We start from the raw sequence: 17,483 nt of genomic DNA, 5'->3' as shown, positions 1-17,483 counted from the left end.
ATCTTTTTTTTAAACCCGCTGGGATGGCTTGAATACCTTTTAAGTGTTGAAAATAGGTATTCTGATACTGCTCAGTGCTGGTTTCGTTTTAAATTTTTACTTCCTGCCTCATAACAAGATGAAGTTCGTTATATTCAGACCCATTTTCAGTCGCCCAAAAGAACCAACATTTTCGGTTAACAGAAGTACAAACTGAGTAAGAAAACAAGTGCGAAATTAAATTAAACTAGAGAAGTGCCGGTGAAGTGGCCAAAGGAGCATTGTGTGTCTCTGGATAATTTTCTAAAAGAGAGCTAGTTCTGAAAAAGCGATTATTTTTTTTATTCTGGCCTGTGGCTGTTGAGCCGCCATTTTCACTTAACATCACTCCTGAGAAGCGTGGTTTTGGGGCCGCTGGTTTTCTAATCAGGAAATCTCGGGTTCAAGCCTCCCTTCTTGCCACGGGCGTGATATGTTCACAGTACCCCTGAGTTCAACTCCTCGGTTACACTTTGTAAATAACCAACCGGTCAGCCTGCTGCGACTTCAATTTTTCAACTTATTTTCGTCTGTTTGAATGTCCGATACTGTAGCTCGTTCATTGTAGCCTTAACTTACCTGGATTAATCTTTACCAAACTGATGTCACTTTGGGGCTGAAACAAAACTTGAACCAAGCTTATAGATATGACCTCTGATATTTCATTTTACACTATCCCAATAATGGTTTTGTTTGTTGATGGTATTGCCGAAATCCCCACATAATAAGAGGACATACCTCACAATCCACACCAAGTTGTATGATGGAAAAGTATAACTGAAACTGTTTTCACCCATGGACCAATCTTCATTGCTACTGAAGTCAGTACAATAAAATCCAGTATCTGCAAGGTATATGGTGTTATAATTACACTGTGGATTGGAAGCGTCGCTGCAGGTTGTTGTCCATGAACCTCCATTTCCAATAAGGACTCCCTGACTTTTCGTATCCTCGTCGCAGTAGTATGACAAGGAGAACGATCTTCGAAAAGCCAAACGAAAGGTAAAAGTGACCTAATAACAATACAGGAAATTGACAACAATTAAATTAGTTAAACAAAGTAAATGAAAAAATAACCTTCATTTGGAAAGAAATTATGCTCTGATATTTGTTCGCGAACAAAGAAAGTGAATAGAAGTGAACTGTGAGCTTCTAGGAACAAATAGTGTCCAGGGACAAATATCTGAGCAGATTTTTAAAGTCAAATAGAGGCTATTGTTTTTATTGTCCTTCCAATATTTTTCGCAACACGCGAAATCCGAAAATTGGCAAATATACTCGCATACTTCCCAGTTTTAGCTGGGGCATACTCAGTCAGATGACGCGTTTAGACCAATCGCACGCGAGATAAATATTAGATGGATTATAACCCGAAATAATTTAGAATTATCTTTTATCAGCTCGTTGAGAGAAAATTCGTTCATTGATCTAAAACTATGATACAGTTGACAAATAAGGTGCAGGGAATTTGAGCATACTTATCGGGGTGTAACAAGAGATCACTTTGATAATCTCTTGAGTGTACTAAAAGGCTAATATTTATTGTTTTATAGCTGGCGTTTTTCCAGCTACAGCGCGTCCATTCATTGGCTAGTTCATGGTCACATGGCATCTAACAATGAAACTGTTTACCGCCAAATGTCATGACAGCATTGCGAGACCTATGACGTCAAACGGGAAAAAGTTCACCGTTACCCGCGAAATGTTGACCGCTGTTACACATGATAAGAGCGTGCAGTTGAAGGTGGCCAGATGTTGTCGCTGGAATCTCAGCGGGGAAGAATTTATTTTGTTTTGCGGGAATTTGTTTTGCTATATAACAAATCACTTAATGACTGGTCCCTATGGAAACAGTGAATTTTGTTTCCCCCGAATCTCATGGAGATTCTCGGGAAACAAAATTCGCTGTTCCCCTCGAGACCAGTCATTAAGCTTCACTCACTGTAATTTTTAATATTCTTCTACCAAAGTGCAAAGATAACCGAGACCAACGCAATAAACTGACGGTCGGTTTAAAAAAGTCATCTAATTATCCTTCCGGAAATTCTCAAATAAAGAGAAAGAAGCTCAATTCCCGCACTATTTGTGTTCCTAGGCCTTTCCACAAATATCCGAATATTTTTGAGAATATTTAGAAGTTTCCGAGATATTTAGAAAACATAAAGATATTTAGAGATTTTAGAGATGTTTAGAAATATTAATTGCATTTTTGGCTGAGCCCTGGGTTTTCCTCGCTGTTTTCTTGAGGCAATACTCAGTTCTATAACAGAAACAATCCAGATTATCGATTTCCCATTAATTCCATATTACTAAAAGTGCTAAAGCAGCAATTTTCCAAATGGCAGATGCTCCCCAACTCTTACTACTCTTGTACTACTGTTTTCAAGAAATATTTGAAAATGTTTGCCTATGTAATACAAAATTGACCTATTTTGAAATAAAAATAAGAGATATTTAGAGGGTTTCTCGAGATATTTAGAAATTGTTTTGTGATACTTAGAAATCATTTTGATAAATTCCAGAAAGATCTTTAGGCGATTTTACATGATATTTGTGGAAAGGTCTACATGACTTGCAAGAGTGCTTGAGTGCAGGCTAGTAATCCATATATAGTGATTCAATCAATTACTCGCGCTTCTAAAATAAGCACTCTAGAGGGGGGTAAATGGGGGTAGGCTTAACCGCCCATCCGTGCTAGTGTTAGGGCAATCAGTCGATCCGACACTATCGTTTTTCCAAATTTGAATCCAGATTATTTTGTGCCGTAGTTTTAATGCAATAAAATGCAGACCTTTCTGTGTTGATTTTACCATGAATGCTGCAATGCTTAACCGGTTCAGTGTAAATGTATTGTAAGTTGCTGAATTTTTTTTGGAGAAAAATGACATTCAAACCAATTTTAATGAAAAAGACCGAAAAATAGAGAACACCAACATGTCAACTTGAACAATGTTATGGATCAACGCGAACTAGAAGACGGCCAAAATTCGCAGCTGATCCCCAAATCCGTCAAATTTATCACTTTATCACTTTGGCTTTTCAAGGTCTAATCCGTCGATCCTTGAATCTATTCACTCCCCCACCCCCTTCCTTTAGCCTACTTTAGTGCAAAGCCAGAGTCAAGTATTCAAACGTGATAGGAAACACGCTTGTTTTCGCATCCCTCCTAGAGATGGCTTATTAACTTGCATAAATTATCACAAGGGCTGACAAACGTGCTCAGTTTCCAAGAAATGGCCACAGTCGGCTGCGTGTGAAGAGGAACATATTTGAAATAATTGTTATATACAATTGTGCAGTTGCAGTGGCACCAAAACTTAAAATTAAACAGCTGGGCAAAGTAAAAAGACCTACTTGTTGTTGCAACAGTACTTGGTAGCGCGTGCAATTCGCGCAATCCTTCAATACAATACTCGTGTCATTTCAGACAACGTAAACTCTACAGTCTACTTTACAGCCAAGGTGACAGTATTGATATTAAACCATGACACGAGGCGAGCAAAAAGAGACTAACTTATGTTAGATTAAGTCGCGTCTACAAATAACTTGTTAATATGGATGATTATCAGGAATGCGAACAATCTTTCCAAGAAATGGACACAGTTGGCTAAGTATAATAACGAAAATATCTGCAATGCTAATAGATAACATTTTGCGGTTGCAGAGGCATTGAAAATGCAAATTAAACGGGTGAGCAGAGCGGCATTTTTCGTTGGAATTTGGTGACATGTACAGTCTGAAGAAAATATCTAGGGTTCTATCAGTGATCTTATCAGCTGGTCTTAATCTTATTTGTGAAATATGACTAACATCAAGTGATATTAAGACTACTATGAACTAATGGCAAAGATCTTTCCAGAGCGCATCATGAATAGAGTTCTTTCTCTTGATAGCGGGATGCATTTTACTGCCTGACTGCAGTTAATTAGTTGATCTTTAGTGACGTTGATTCATTTATGGTCAAGTGGAATATTTGGGGGCAACACGCCCTTTGCAAAGGCTGGCCGCGTAAAGACACTTATCTCTGAAAAACTTGAAATTGATTTTGTGACATATATATTTGTGGCGTGCATGGGAAAAAGAGTTCATCTGCAAAAGTAAATCGTAGTTTTTACAAAGTTTCGATTAATTTTTACTCTCGTTAATTGTGCGTTCGGGAGAGACTTGTGGGCGTATTTATATGCTAAGTGTCGAGAATTGGCATCGTACAAACTTCGGAATGATCCTTTGGAAACATTTACTTTTCACAAAAGCGCTAATTTATGGCTATTTCAGGGGAACAATGTATTATCGCAAGTACTGTCAACTTTATTTTCAATTTTTACTCTTGAATCTGTGCGGTCGGGAATCCTTATGCGATATAAGGTGAGATTGCCGTCATCATTTTGTTAGCGAACGGGACTTTGAGCGCGATGTCCAACGAGTTTAAACATCGTTGGGCATCTGCTTTGCCAAGCAGAAAGGTCTCTGATGAGTCCCTTGACCGAAACGAAACGAGTTGCGTAAGACTAACCACGAACAGTGTATTATCACTAAATTTTTCAAGTTGAAAATAGTAAAACACTCGTTCAATTACACTCGCTGCCAAAATCTCTCCTGGCAATTAAAAGTACAGCAGTTCCATGACTTCAAGACCTTCAAACTAGTACCGCGAATGTTGAAATTCCACTGTCACGAGTAGTGAGTACCCTGCAGCCGCGACGGTCTTCTCACGAAACTCGAGTCTTATACATGTAGATACGGCCTTGCGCTTTCTTTCAGTTAAAACTGCAAAAATGGTCAAAGCAATGAAGGATGTGACTCTATGTCGGCGACGATCATACTTGAGAAGGGGAAAGCGAGCTTATCTTCAGAAAATGCGTTGCTAGGATGCTCCGGGAGCGCCATGGACAGAGGGGAAAAAATCTTTGACTCAAAAAAATACCAGTCCAGCGACAGAGTGAGAACAAACCAGGAAAAATTGTATACCTTAGGTGAGCAACTTTTAACATACCGAATGCATTAAAAAGGGGTTAGCCCGTACGGGCACATAAGGAAATATGAAACAATGAATGTACTTGTCCTTAAGAGGCGAGCAGAGAAAGGCGCAATAGCATACGAGACTTAGCGGCTGCTTAATATAGAGTAAGATTTTTTTTTTGAGCGGCCTCCAGCCACTCTGTTGAACCTACACCCTGGCTAAGGGAGTAGTCTGTAAAATGCCCTGCCACATGTACTGAGGACGGCTACAGACGCCAGTAAAAAGGGATGCGAGAGAGCTTATTGAAAAAGGCATGCTAAACCTTGAATTGAATCAGACTCCATGCATGATGGAAAATTAAATATGTTAGCTATTGAAGAAACTCAAAGGACGGAGGGAATTTAAAGGAAGGAAGGAAGCCTCAGCAATTTAAATCAAAGAGAACTCTGTCGATCGCAGTTCAATACTTGCTTCCGGCAAAGTAATACTGATTTTTGGCGCATACAAACTTCACATTTTGTTGAAAGAAAGATGTGTGGCACAAAGCAGACATCGATCACAAAATTCTCTGAAAATAGCGCAGCAAAAATCATGATTCAGCCCATTGTAGTTTCACCTGCCTAGTTATCGACCCAAAACTTGCTAAAAGCTCATACTTTGTATCAATGCCTCTGCCAGAAGGATTTGCACAGGCAGCTTCTAAAGTGTTTTTGAAACAAACTGCGTCCGACCAATAATCAATTTAATATAACAGCATTCCGCCGTACATGTGAATCGCTCATTAAACAAGCCGCAAACTGCTGAAAATAGTCAGCTTCAAACTTCCACACCCATCTGCTATCGCAGTATTTATGTAGTTTAACAAGGAAGCGATTCAGACTATAAAAAGTAATTCATTGCGAGTACAAAACGACGCGCAGTTGCAGTGATTATACAAGTACCTCAAGTGGCATTTGTACAAGGGTCGTGGAAAATGGTTATTTGCTTCTCTATAGCATCCAAGAGCATTCGCGAGTAGCGAACTAGTAAGTTGCTGCTAGAAACGTTGCAACAAATGAGCAGCAATCGTTCAAAGTATCTCTATGAAGTGATCCCATTTTTACTAGATTCTAAATGATCATTAAGAGCTTTGCCTATCTACTTATAATTAGTGGCTGGTGTGAAGTTGGGTGTAGTACTCTACCGTGTTGCTGCTGAAGCCCGGAGTCGGAGCCCATTCTATACTGCCAAAACGAAAATGTGATGCTTCCGCCGACGATAGCCATAGCAGGAGAGTCAGGAGAGAAAGGAAGCTCACTGACTTGCAGCGCGTCATCTTGTTATCAAAGAACCTGCTTCTCGTTCGTTTTGCCTGACTTCGAATTCTTAGTGAATAAAAATCAAGGTCACTGTAACAAGCGCTCAAAGCACGGCAAGCTAACTGTGAAGCTGCCAATCAAAATCATTGAGACGTATCCACCTTCTACTAACAAATTATCCACAGCGTGAAGGCGTTTTTGAAAACCGCATTTTTTGAAGTTCATTTCTGTTTAAAGTAACCATGAATTGAGATATACGGATCGATTCAACACTATAATATGCCAGATATGTGGCAGACTACTTTTGATAAGTAATGATCATGTATTAAACTGAAAGCCACCAGGCCGGCGTCGAGAAAGAACATGGTCTTGGACAACTTAAGCTGTTAAGTTAGCTCTTCTACCTTCTCTCTCACCCCTTTGTTATTACGCGCGGCTTTTGGCTAAACGAAGGTTTACTCCATTTTACGAAAACACGAGATCCGCCAGCAGGACTCGAATAAGAATCTGCTGTGTAAACAAGACGCTATTGTTGTCCAGAAAAGAAGCTCATACATTCTAACTCATTGTAATTAAAGGACAGTTTCCTTACTGATTAGTTTTGTTTTTGTCAGGGTTGGTTTGAGGTATGAGTCCCCGCTGGCGGAGAGGTAACAATAGGCTCTTGGAGTATTCAGTTAATCTTTGCTGTGCCAGCGTTTTAACTGAAGCAGCAGTGATAAGAATTAAAAGTGCTTTCCTTTCATCACGAATTTGAGTCACCACAAAATATTTCAACAGTACAGTCGATGCGATTCTTGTATTAAGAAAGTATTGAGAAATTATTGAGAAATCAACTGTGGCAATTTCGTTAACTGGAAGTGTTGACGTCACGCTGATTGACTGCTAAGGGCGCTAGGTAGCTGTTCATAGAAAGGTGGCAGTGGAGAAATAAACTACGTCTTGTTTACAAATTTGATCTTTGGGTTTCAGTTTTTTTGAATTCTTGTTTTAATTTACGACCCATACGCGGGGATAGGTGTGTAGCTCGAACTAATTTTCATAATTGTCTGTGGTTAGCTACCGTCGCACCTTTGAGAAAGCGGCTTTTGTAGAATACCGAGTTCTCGGTCGATAGGGTCTAAAAGTACTTACGAGTGACCACGAGTGACCACAAATGACCACAAATGACCACGAGTGACCGCGAGTGACCACGAGTAACCACGGTTAAGATAAAGTCAAAAAATTATCATAACGTCATTAAGAAGTAATTGTGAGGTCATTTCATCAAATAATGACCTGACCAGTGACCACACTTAGGCTATTTAATAGTGCTGAGAGCACTGCCTGTGAGTTCAGAATTCGATTTTTTTTTTTTTCTTTCCAAATATTGGCTGTTGACCCTCTGCTCTTTCATGCTTCATTTGTGATCTTTTTTCAGTTGTGAAAAGTAAGAAAATCCGAGCGATCTTATTAAACGTAGTGTAAAGGCTCAAAACTTCACTCGCGGACTTTGCCAGTTTTGGTTGATCGAATTAACAAATAAAGAAGCCTCGACTGTGCTCTGTTCTGTTGTAAAGCACGCAGGAAGCGGTAGAGCACGAAAGAAGTGTAGGGGAAAACACGAGACGAAGTCGAGTGTTTTTCCCCACTTCTTGAGTGCTCTACCGCTTCCTAAGTGCTTTACAACAGAACAGAGCGCAGTCGAGGCTTCTTTATTTGTTTTATGATAAAGAATCCGATAATTTCCCCGCGCATTCTAGGGGTTGACACATTATGCCGGCATAATTTCGAGCATAATACTATATGTGGAGCATCGAGCATAATGCCGGCATAATAGTGCATTTGCCGGCATAATAGTGCTTTTTTGGCGGCATAATAGTGCCATTTTGCAACATAACAGTTATCTCCTTTTTTAGAGCTACTATTGTCCATTTATTAAGTTAAAACTACAAAATTTCAAGCTATTTTAATGTTCTACATGGTTTCCATTACTATTATCGCACTTCACGGGGGTCCCGGAAAAAATTTTTACGGCACAATTGACTCACCGGGGTCCGGGAAAAAATTTTTTACGGCATAATTGTAACTCACCGGGGTCCGGGAAAAAAATTTTGCGGCATAATTACGATTACAATAGTTATAGTCGAGCATAATTTGGAGCATAATAGTCCGTTTTGGGGGCAGTGCCAAAAAGCATAATGCTCGATTTTAGGAGCATAATGTGTCAACCCCTAGCGCATTCGGCTGAATTTTCAAACCAAACTTTATTTTCCAAACGAGTAAAAGTGGCGTCAGCAGTGCTCTGTTCTGTGATAAAGCACGCTAAAATAAGCCAATCACAATCCTTGTTAGAATTGTTCAAATAATTTGATTGGCTAACGAAGCGACAGCTGTCAATTACAAACTGAACTTCAGCTAAGCTTTCAGTTTCGAGTGGTTTCGAGCGGCTTTCGAGAGAAGAACGATGTCTTCAAAGTTGGCTTTTTAGTTAATTTTCAAATAAGAATCTAAAGGCAGGCAAAGGTTTGTAGTCCATAGAAATCCGGCCGTATTGTGGCTCATGAAACCGTGCACTTTTCCAGTGAAAATTACTGAGCCAGGAGTTCAAAGCTTGCAGATAAAAATGCGAAATGCTGAGCTGAATTTGAAAGGAGCTACAGTTATTTAAGCTTTCGGCTTGCAGCAAGATTGCCCGAATTAGCGTAAAAGTTAGACAGACTAAACTGCTCCCACTGGTTCTACTCCGACCACAGAGGAAAATATCTAGAGCAAGCTTTGAGCTGACCGCACGACGGTTCACTTCGCTGAGAAGACCAGAGAACGAGCGAGCGTTACTACACTGCATGTAAGTGTTGTTTTAAGCAATTGAGCATTTTTACGAAAATAAAGCTTCTCATCATAAGCAGAGACAGCTCAATTGTTGTTTTCTGTCATTGTTTTACTTCTTAAGTATAATTTCCGCCTTCGTAACAAATATAATGCCTTTTATCGAAATACTGGTTAGTTTGAGAATTTGTTTATTTCGCTACGGGTTTTGTCGGCGGGAATCCAGCAAAACTTGTCATTTTAGTACAGTTTTCACACTACTGTTGCTAGCAATGGTCTCCGTGAGCCATATTTACTGTAGACATAGAGCTCGTTTCCATTGCGTTTGTCTGAATCACAGAGGATGTTTAATTTGGGCCAAATTTGTCAAAATTCCGAGGCAAAAATTTGAAAGTCAGCTTACTGTCATCAACCCGTGCTCTGTTCCCTGATAAAGCACGCTGCTTCAGCCAATCAAAGCGCGCGTTATATGGAAACTTGAACTACTAATGAATGAATTAAACTTGTCAAACTATAAGCTTTATAGGGAACTATCAATGCCTCTGCCAAAAGGATTTGCACAGGCAGCTTCTAAAGTGTTTTGAAAAAAACTGCGTCCGACCAATAATCAATTTAATATAACAGCATTCCGCCGTACATGTGAATCGCTCATTAAACAAGCCGCAATCTGCTGAAAATAGTCAGCTTCAAACTTCCACACCCATCTGCTATCGCAGTATTTATGTAGTTTAACAAGGAAGCGATTCAGACTATAAAAAGTAATTCATTGCGAGTACAAAACGACGCGCAGTTGCAGTGATTATACAAGTACCTCAAGTGGCATTTGTACAAGGGTCGTGGAAAATGGTTATTTGCTTCTCTATAGCATCCAAGAGCATTCGCGAGTAGCGAACTAGTAAGTTGCTGCTAGAAACGTTGTAACAAATGAGCAGCAATCGTTCAAAGTATCTCTATGAAGTGATCCCATTTTTACTAGATTCTAAATGATCATTAAGAGCTTTGCCTATCTACTTATAATTAGTGGCTGGTGTGAAGTTGGGTGTAGTACTCTACCGTGTTGCTGCTGGAGCCCGGAGTCGGAGCCCATTCTATACTGCCAAAACGAAAATGTGATGCTTCCGCCGACGATAGCCATAGCAGGAGAGTCAAGAGAGAAAGGAAGCTCATTGACTTGCAGCGCGTCATCTTGTTATCGAAGAACCTGCTTCGCGTTCGTTTTGCCTGACTTCGAATTTTTAGTGAATAAAAATCAAGGTCACTGTAACAAGCGCTCAAAGCACGGCAAGCTAACTGTGAAGCTGCCAATCAAAATCATTGAGACGTATCCACCTTCTACTAACAAATTATCCACAGCATGAAGGCGTTTTTGAAAACCGCATTTTTTGAAGTTCATTTCTGTTTAAAGTAACCATGAATTGAGATATACGGATCGATTCAACACTATAATATGCCAGATATGTGGCAGACTACTTTTGATAAGTAATGATCATGTATTAAACTGAAAGCCACCAGGCCGGCGTCGAGAAAGAACATGGTCTTGGACAACTTAAGCTGTTAAGTTAGCTCTTCTACCTTCTCTCTCACCCCTTTGTTATTACACGCGGCTTTTGGCTAAACGAAGGTTTACTCCATTTTACGAAAACATGACATCCGCCAGCAGGACTCGAATAAGAATCTGCTGTGTAAACAAGACGCTATTGTTGTCCAGAAAAGAAGCTCATACATACTAACTCGTTGTAATTAAAGGAGAGTTTCCTTACCGATTAGTTTTGTTTTTGTTAGGGTTGGTGTAAGGTATGGAGCCCCGCTGGCGGAGAGGTAACAATAGGCCCTTGGAGTATTCAGTTAATCTATGCTGTGCCAGCGTTTTAACTGAAGCAGCAGTGATAAGAATTAAAAGTGCTTTCCTTTCATCACGAATTTGAGTCACCACAAAATATTTCAACAGTACAGTCGATGCGATTCTTGTATTAAGAAAGTATTGAGAAATTATTGAGAAATCAACTGTGGTAATTTCGTTAACTGGAAGTGTCGACGTCACGCTGATTGACTGCCAAGGGCGCTAGGCAGCTGTTCATAGAAAGGTGGCAGTGGAGAAATAAACTACGTCTTGTGAAGGTGAATTAATCAACATGACACGAGCGTGGGACAAAGAAAAATTCTGAGTCCCCGACAGGAATGGAACCCACGACCTCCCGAACACCGGGCGGGCGCGATCTATCTACTGAGCTACGAGAAGTCATGGAGAGCAAGGTCATTTAACTGAGTTCATATATGACAGGTGTCCTGCATACTGCTAGGATCAACACTATCGAAGTCATCGTGAGTAGTGATAAGTTAATAAAGGTGTTGATCCTAGCAGTATGCAGGACACCTGTCATATATGAACTCAGTTAAATGACCTTGCTCTCCATGAGTTCTCGTAGCTCAGTGGATAGAGCGCCCGCCCGGTGTTCGGGAGGCCATGGGTTCGATTCCTGTCGGGGACTCAGAATTTTTCTTTGTCCCACGCTCGTGTCATGTTGATTAATTCACCTTCACATTTCATTACCGAGCTTAAAATTCACCATCTTTATTAACTTATCACTAAACTACGTCTTGTTTACAAATTTGATCTTTGGGTTTCAGTTTTTTTGAATTCTTGTTTTAATTTACGACCCATACGCGGGATAGGTGTGTAGCTCGAACTAATTTTCATAATTGTCTGTGGTTAGCTACCGTCGCACCTTTGAGAAAGCGGCTTTTGTAGAATACCGTGTCCTCGGTCAATTCAAATAAATCATTATTGTGAAGCTACTTTAATGCAGCCACTAAAAGATATTCAAAAATCATCGCGGGCTTTATAAGAGTGCATGTGTGCACATACTAATTGGATGTAACATGAACTACAAACGGCCTTGATTCAATTGAAGACTTTTATCTTAAGATTGCTTTGTGAATGTAATGTGTGGAGCTACAAAGCTGACTGGCAGACAAAGAAGCATCGTCATTGTCATGAATAAAAATTTTTGTACCAGTTGTTAAGAGCGTGTCCGTGTGAGAACCGACCACTCAAATTTTCGTGCAAAATGGATTGCCTTCATTTTCTTTACACAAGTCAAGCAACATATGCAATGAAGGAAAATGGCCTTTATTTTGACAGATTCGCATTTTACCTCATGGTATGACGTAAGTCATGCTATGAGGTTTAGCCGGGGTTTGGGGGTGAAATTCAATTATACTCGCTTTGTTAGACAATTAATTTATGCCAGGAGCCATAATCGGGGACGGAGACCGTAAGTCTTGGGATCCGCGCGCACCTATGATATGGGACAATTTTTCTATTTTTAGAACAAATTGCGCCATCCTGACGTCATATATCCGCGCGGATCCACGCACATGTCGGGGGTTCTCGTGTGGATGTTGTCACGTTGCATGATCAAATGGTGAGAGTTGAGAGATTTTCTTGCGTATCTTTCACAGCGATGGCAGGGAATAAGACAGGGACTAAGAACCAGGGCGCTTATATGTAGTTTTATGCTCTGAGCCAACGGAAAAGGTGGGTTTTTCAGGGTCGAAAACAAGACTTCAATCTCGCGCTGGGAATGAATAATAAGATCTGCTCGCGCTAGTTGTAAGCTTACGCATATGTTTTTGTGTTTGTTCTGACTTAAGAATATAGCAAGAAAACTCTCTACTCTGGTATCGAGTTAATTTGTGAGTTTCTCGGACAATGGTTAATCATAACCAAAACCTGTTTTGATGGTTTCTTATTGTTTCTGCTTGTTTGGTGAGTTTGCAAAAGTTTTTGAAAGGAAAGTCTGACGCGTACAATTAGCTCATTTGCATAGTGCGGCTCGTGCACTTTCAAGTCCGAGTCGTTGTTTTCAATTGTCAGCAAATCTTGACAAAGATTTCTTTCGTTATCTTTTCTGCTGAGATGCTGCAACAAATTTCACGAACGCAAAAAAGGCTACTAACATCATGTGTGTTTCTTCAACATAAGCATAGTGAAGTTTTACACTGCGAAAATGGAAATAGACAAGGAGTTTGATAACTCGATCAACAAAATCGAAATGGTTATTCGAAGTTGATTAAAGAAAGCGTCATCGTAACTTTGCTGATTATTTCTGCTTTATTCGCATATTTTCAACTTAGCTTTTAATATGTTCTCAAACATTTATCAAGCTTAAACATATTTAAAAACTATAGAGTTATTGTTTAAGTTCGATGTACGCTTTCACACGAAAGTGCGGCGGAAGTACAATTTGCCATGTTTACTGACTGTACAAAACACGCATCGGCGGGCGCTCTCATTCATCGACAACAGAGAATTTACTGGATTTTTACACGAATAAAACTGAGCGGTATCTACGGACGTAAAGTTATTGGGCCTTAATGAAACATCAAGCGTTGCTTACAATTCAGGCGAAACTCAAACTAGCAATTATTTTGTTTTACTTTTCGGTCGCGATAGACTGGCAAATTCCTCGGAAGCGTGTGGCAAGAGGAGCTAGGAAACTATGAGGTCCTGAAGCTCTGCTATATCTAAATATATCGAGCTAGTTTTTTGTTGTGTAATGGAAAAGCTGTTAATCTTTAAGATATGTGAAATTTAAAGTGGAGTAATGTACAGCTCATGTAAAAGAAGCATCCGTCAGAACACAACTCGGTCAGCGATATATATCTAAGCTTAAAGCGGAACATACCCAAATTCGACACTGTCTTACTTCACTCAAACTGGAGCAGCTTACGACGAGAATACTTAAGCAAAATTCCAACAGACGTAAACGCGTTGAGTTGTGGGCCAAAAACATAAAAAATATCGGGAATTTCGGACGCCATTTCCCCCGCGCGACATCCGCAAAAATCCTCGCAGCATGTACGCGCTTGTGCCGCAGGCGATGGCGCAATTTGTTCTAAAAATAGAATTATTGTCCCATATCATGGGGACAACCCCAATACTAGAAATGGCGCGCGCTTACGGTCTCCGTCCCCGATTATGGCTCCTGTTTATGCATTAAACCTGGATTAAACACGTTCGTCCGTATCTCCCCCTCCCCCTCCCCGACAAGTTTGTTTCGTTGTTCAAAGTCACGCCATTATCTCAGTGTACGTATTTGGGGGGGGGGGGGGGGAGGGGGTAGTACAAAGGTGAGAATATGTCCAACTACTTAGACAGATTCAAAAAAATGACGTCCTGACCCCTTGAAGCGTGATGGGTTTTTGATTCCAAACCTGATCGGAACATACCTTTGTGGAGCCAAAAATAGAAAGGAAATAGGCTACAGAATACTCGACTGCAGAGAAATGGGCGTCAAAGTCCTAAAAGGGACGATAACATGAACGATTCGTGCGTGAAGACCAACTTATTAAGACCGTGAACATGAAGTACTACAAATTGGTTAGCGTTAAACTTTGTTGACTTTTTCTAAGAATAAGCATTTCAGCTATTGGCACTTTTACATATCGTATTTTTTAATCACGATTTTTACACAATGAAAGAACTCTTTAGAAAGGAATTTATGTGTCTGTTGTCGTAAAGTGGTCAAAGCCATCGATGTTATAGTGAATAAAATACCCCCGGGGGTGGGGTATTCCCTATAATGGTCTACACAGGGAGGTTCCACCCGAAAGGGGTACCTTTTTCAGGCTTCAGGTATGTAAACGGGTAGGGATTTCATAAGTTGAGGTATATGAAAGGGTAGGGGAATCTGTCATTAGAGTCCAACGTAAACATGAACTAAATATAAATTACTTGTTAGTGCAGAGTGCACTATCGGGATGGTTTTGGGGTCAGCCTGCCGTTGAGGCAATAAAGCTCTATTGCCGTAAGCGCTAAGGTGTAAACTTTAATGTTTGTTTAATTAACGGTGGGATAGATTGCTGGCAGTCTGTTTTCTTCTCTAAATTCAGCAGGGGTTATGAGGAATGACGCTTAAGCGTAAAGGGGAATGGGACGAGACATGGGCGCGGCACGCCTTCTTCCCCACTCGGCCACCGCCATACTGCCCTTCTGCGTTCGCGATGACTAACTGAACACTCGTCTAAGTGACCCTAAGAGAAAAAACCGGCTTCCAGTAGACTAATGGTGGGGGTGAGGTGGGAAAGGTACACGTGTACCCTGCGTAAAATATGTTACATCTACGTCGGTTGGAAGTAAACATCGCAAAGCTATATATTTGTTTCAAGTAACCCCGTGCTCTCCTTGTGGTACTATTCTCTTTAGAACAAACCCAATTTGCTCTAAACGCAGGCGCATATTAGTTAGCGTTCGTGTATATATTAGGTGGAGGATACATTACATACGGGATAACACACAAATGTTGAGTGGTTTTCCTCATGGTAGAACCCAACATGTAAGGGGCATGCGTTCTAGCGTCGTAAGTGTTATATTCTATGCTTCCACGCGGTTTTTCTATATGTCATGGAATGTCAGGTAGAGCCACTTGTCCCTTTGTAGCGCAAAAGTGAGACGTATCTTTTAGAATTACCCACAGTTCGGTTCAACAAATATCATCTGCTTTTTTCAAACTACAATAGTATGTTTGTCAGGGTTTAAATAAAGAAGGGAAATGTCATAGTGTAGTCTCTCATTAACGGCTTATTTATTTCTAGCCTTAATTGCGTCTGTAAGAAAGACAAAAACGTTCCCGAGTTAGTGGCTTTAATATTCTGCAAATTGTTAATTTGTGACAAAAGAAACCAGGAAAGTGCTCAAATATTGCTGCAGACCGCCGTGGCACTTCCCTGAGTGCCAGAGGTTTTCCTTGCGTGGTTTCCGGTGTCGGTCATGTCTCTCGATATCAGTTTCGCTTTTCAACATTTGTGTGTGTCAGACGAGAAGCTAGGTACATTACGTCGAAAAGACAAGTAAATCCAAGCGAGAGCGCCTTTAAGACAAAATCAAATCTAAACCGTACCCTCTGTGATCAATCAAATGCGACGCCGCTGCTTTGCTCCGCTGAAAGGCAAGCTACATGTAAAGGAGCACTTCCTTTGTAATCTGTAGCGTTCGGATCACTGCCACGCTTCAAAGAACCTTTACCACCCGCCAAGCTCTCTTCCGCAAACTGGCAAGATGAAGTGGAGTACTACCCAGTTCATCAACAGCATTAACTTCTCCCCCATGCAAAATGACTTTTTGCAACATTTCTTCAGATCCCAAATAGCTCGCCATGTGCAGGCACGTTCTTCCTTTTATATCAGTAGTGTCGACATCGCTTCCGTTCTCGATTAGTTGTAACTTGGCAGTGTCATAGCTGCCACGTGCGCGTGTAATGCTACTGAAGGGGTGTATTCCCCAGCTGATCTTTGCAATGAACACTGGCCCCTGCTCTTAAAAGAATGCTTGCTTCTTTGGTATAGCGTACAGGTATTTAAGCTTGTGTAAGCAGCCCGAAGTGGTGTACAACCGTGCCCATCAACTGCATTGACATTTCCACCATTTTCAATAATTAGTTGAGGAAGGCTGCGACCTTGTGAAATGGCCAAATGCAAGGCTGTGTTATCTTCTTTATCTGAAAGTCGCATTTCGCTTTTCACACCTTAATAGCACTTTAATCGCTCTTCTTACGTCAGTGACATTGTGCATGCCATAACAGTCAGTTAAGATGACAAGCAGTGGTGTCTGACCTCTGTTGTTAACAGCAGATACTTCCGCCCCTCTTGCTATTAGCTGTTCGATCATCCCCTAATTTGCCTTTGCTGCTGCACTGTGCAGAGGTATTTCTCCATTCTTGTCTCCTGCCTCGATCTCTAATCCTTGTTTTAAGCGATAGCCCAGCAGTGCTGGATCACATCCATTTGCTGCAGCAAAATGAAGGACGGTGCTACCATGTACATCGACAGCGTGCTTGTCACCTCCATTATCAAGATAAAACTGAAGAATGTTCCCAGAAGCACAGCCACGCGCTCTGCGCAATTCTCCAATCATTGTTTCTCCGTCAGGATCTCTTCCGTTAACGTTGCACCCTCGATGAATCAGAGATTCACCCAACTGTATCCTTCTGTTTTTCAATACCAGATGAAGGACACTTCTTCCATCGTTGTCAAGTGCCGTAATATCACTCCCATTTTCAATCAAAATCTCGGCAGCACGGACGTCGAATAGTGGTGGTATTGCTGCTAAGTGCAAAGGTAACCAGCCCCTGCTGTCAACTAAATGGACGTCAGTGCCATTTTGTATCAACAATTGAGCGTTGCTGCTGTGCGCTCCCTAGGCAGCTACGAGGAGTGGCGTGCGATCATTCGCGTCTAGGGCTTCCATCAGTCTGCATCATGCTGAAGGAGCCACACTGTACCGATAATGGTATAAAACGATGCCGCAAAATGTAGTGGCATCTCTCCGTTTTGGTCCTGAAGAGTAACAAATGCTCCAAAGTCAAAAAGGACGTCACAGAGTTCCCTCATGCCATGAG

At 40.9% G+C, this 17,483-nt stretch overlaps 1 protein-coding gene and 1 pseudogene across 1 annotated transcript in view; both read right to left on the bottom strand.

The window, feature by feature from the left end:
- The window catches only part of LOC149102409 (uncharacterized), a 27,583-nt gene extending 21,258 nt beyond the window's left edge, over positions 1–6,325 (bottom strand). The window contains exons 1-2 of the mRNA XM_089274569.1: positions 6,162–6,325; positions 757–1,031 (exon numbers count right to left, since the gene is read on the bottom strand). Of these exons, the coding sequence (XP_089130695.1) occupies positions 757–1,031; positions 6,162–6,293 (407 nt within the window). The 5' untranslated portion in view covers positions 6,294–6,325. The remainder of the gene's footprint in view (positions 1–756; positions 1,032–6,161) is intronic.
- Positions 6,326–15,735: 9,410 nt separating this feature from the next.
- On the bottom strand, positions 15,736–17,475 carry LOC149102408 (transient receptor potential cation channel subfamily A member 1-like; annotated as a pseudogene).
- Between the last annotated feature and the right edge of the window lie 8 nt (positions 17,476–17,483).

The sequence above is a fragment of the Orbicella faveolata genome, unplaced genomic scaffold, assembly GCF_042242905.1.
Source record: "Orbicella faveolata isolate gen_17 unplaced genomic scaffold, um_ofav_v1 contig_36, whole genome shotgun sequence".
Taxonomy (NCBI): domain Eukaryota; kingdom Metazoa; phylum Cnidaria; class Anthozoa; order Scleractinia; family Merulinidae; genus Orbicella; species Orbicella faveolata.
This window is presented reverse-complemented; position numbering and strand designations above follow the sequence as displayed.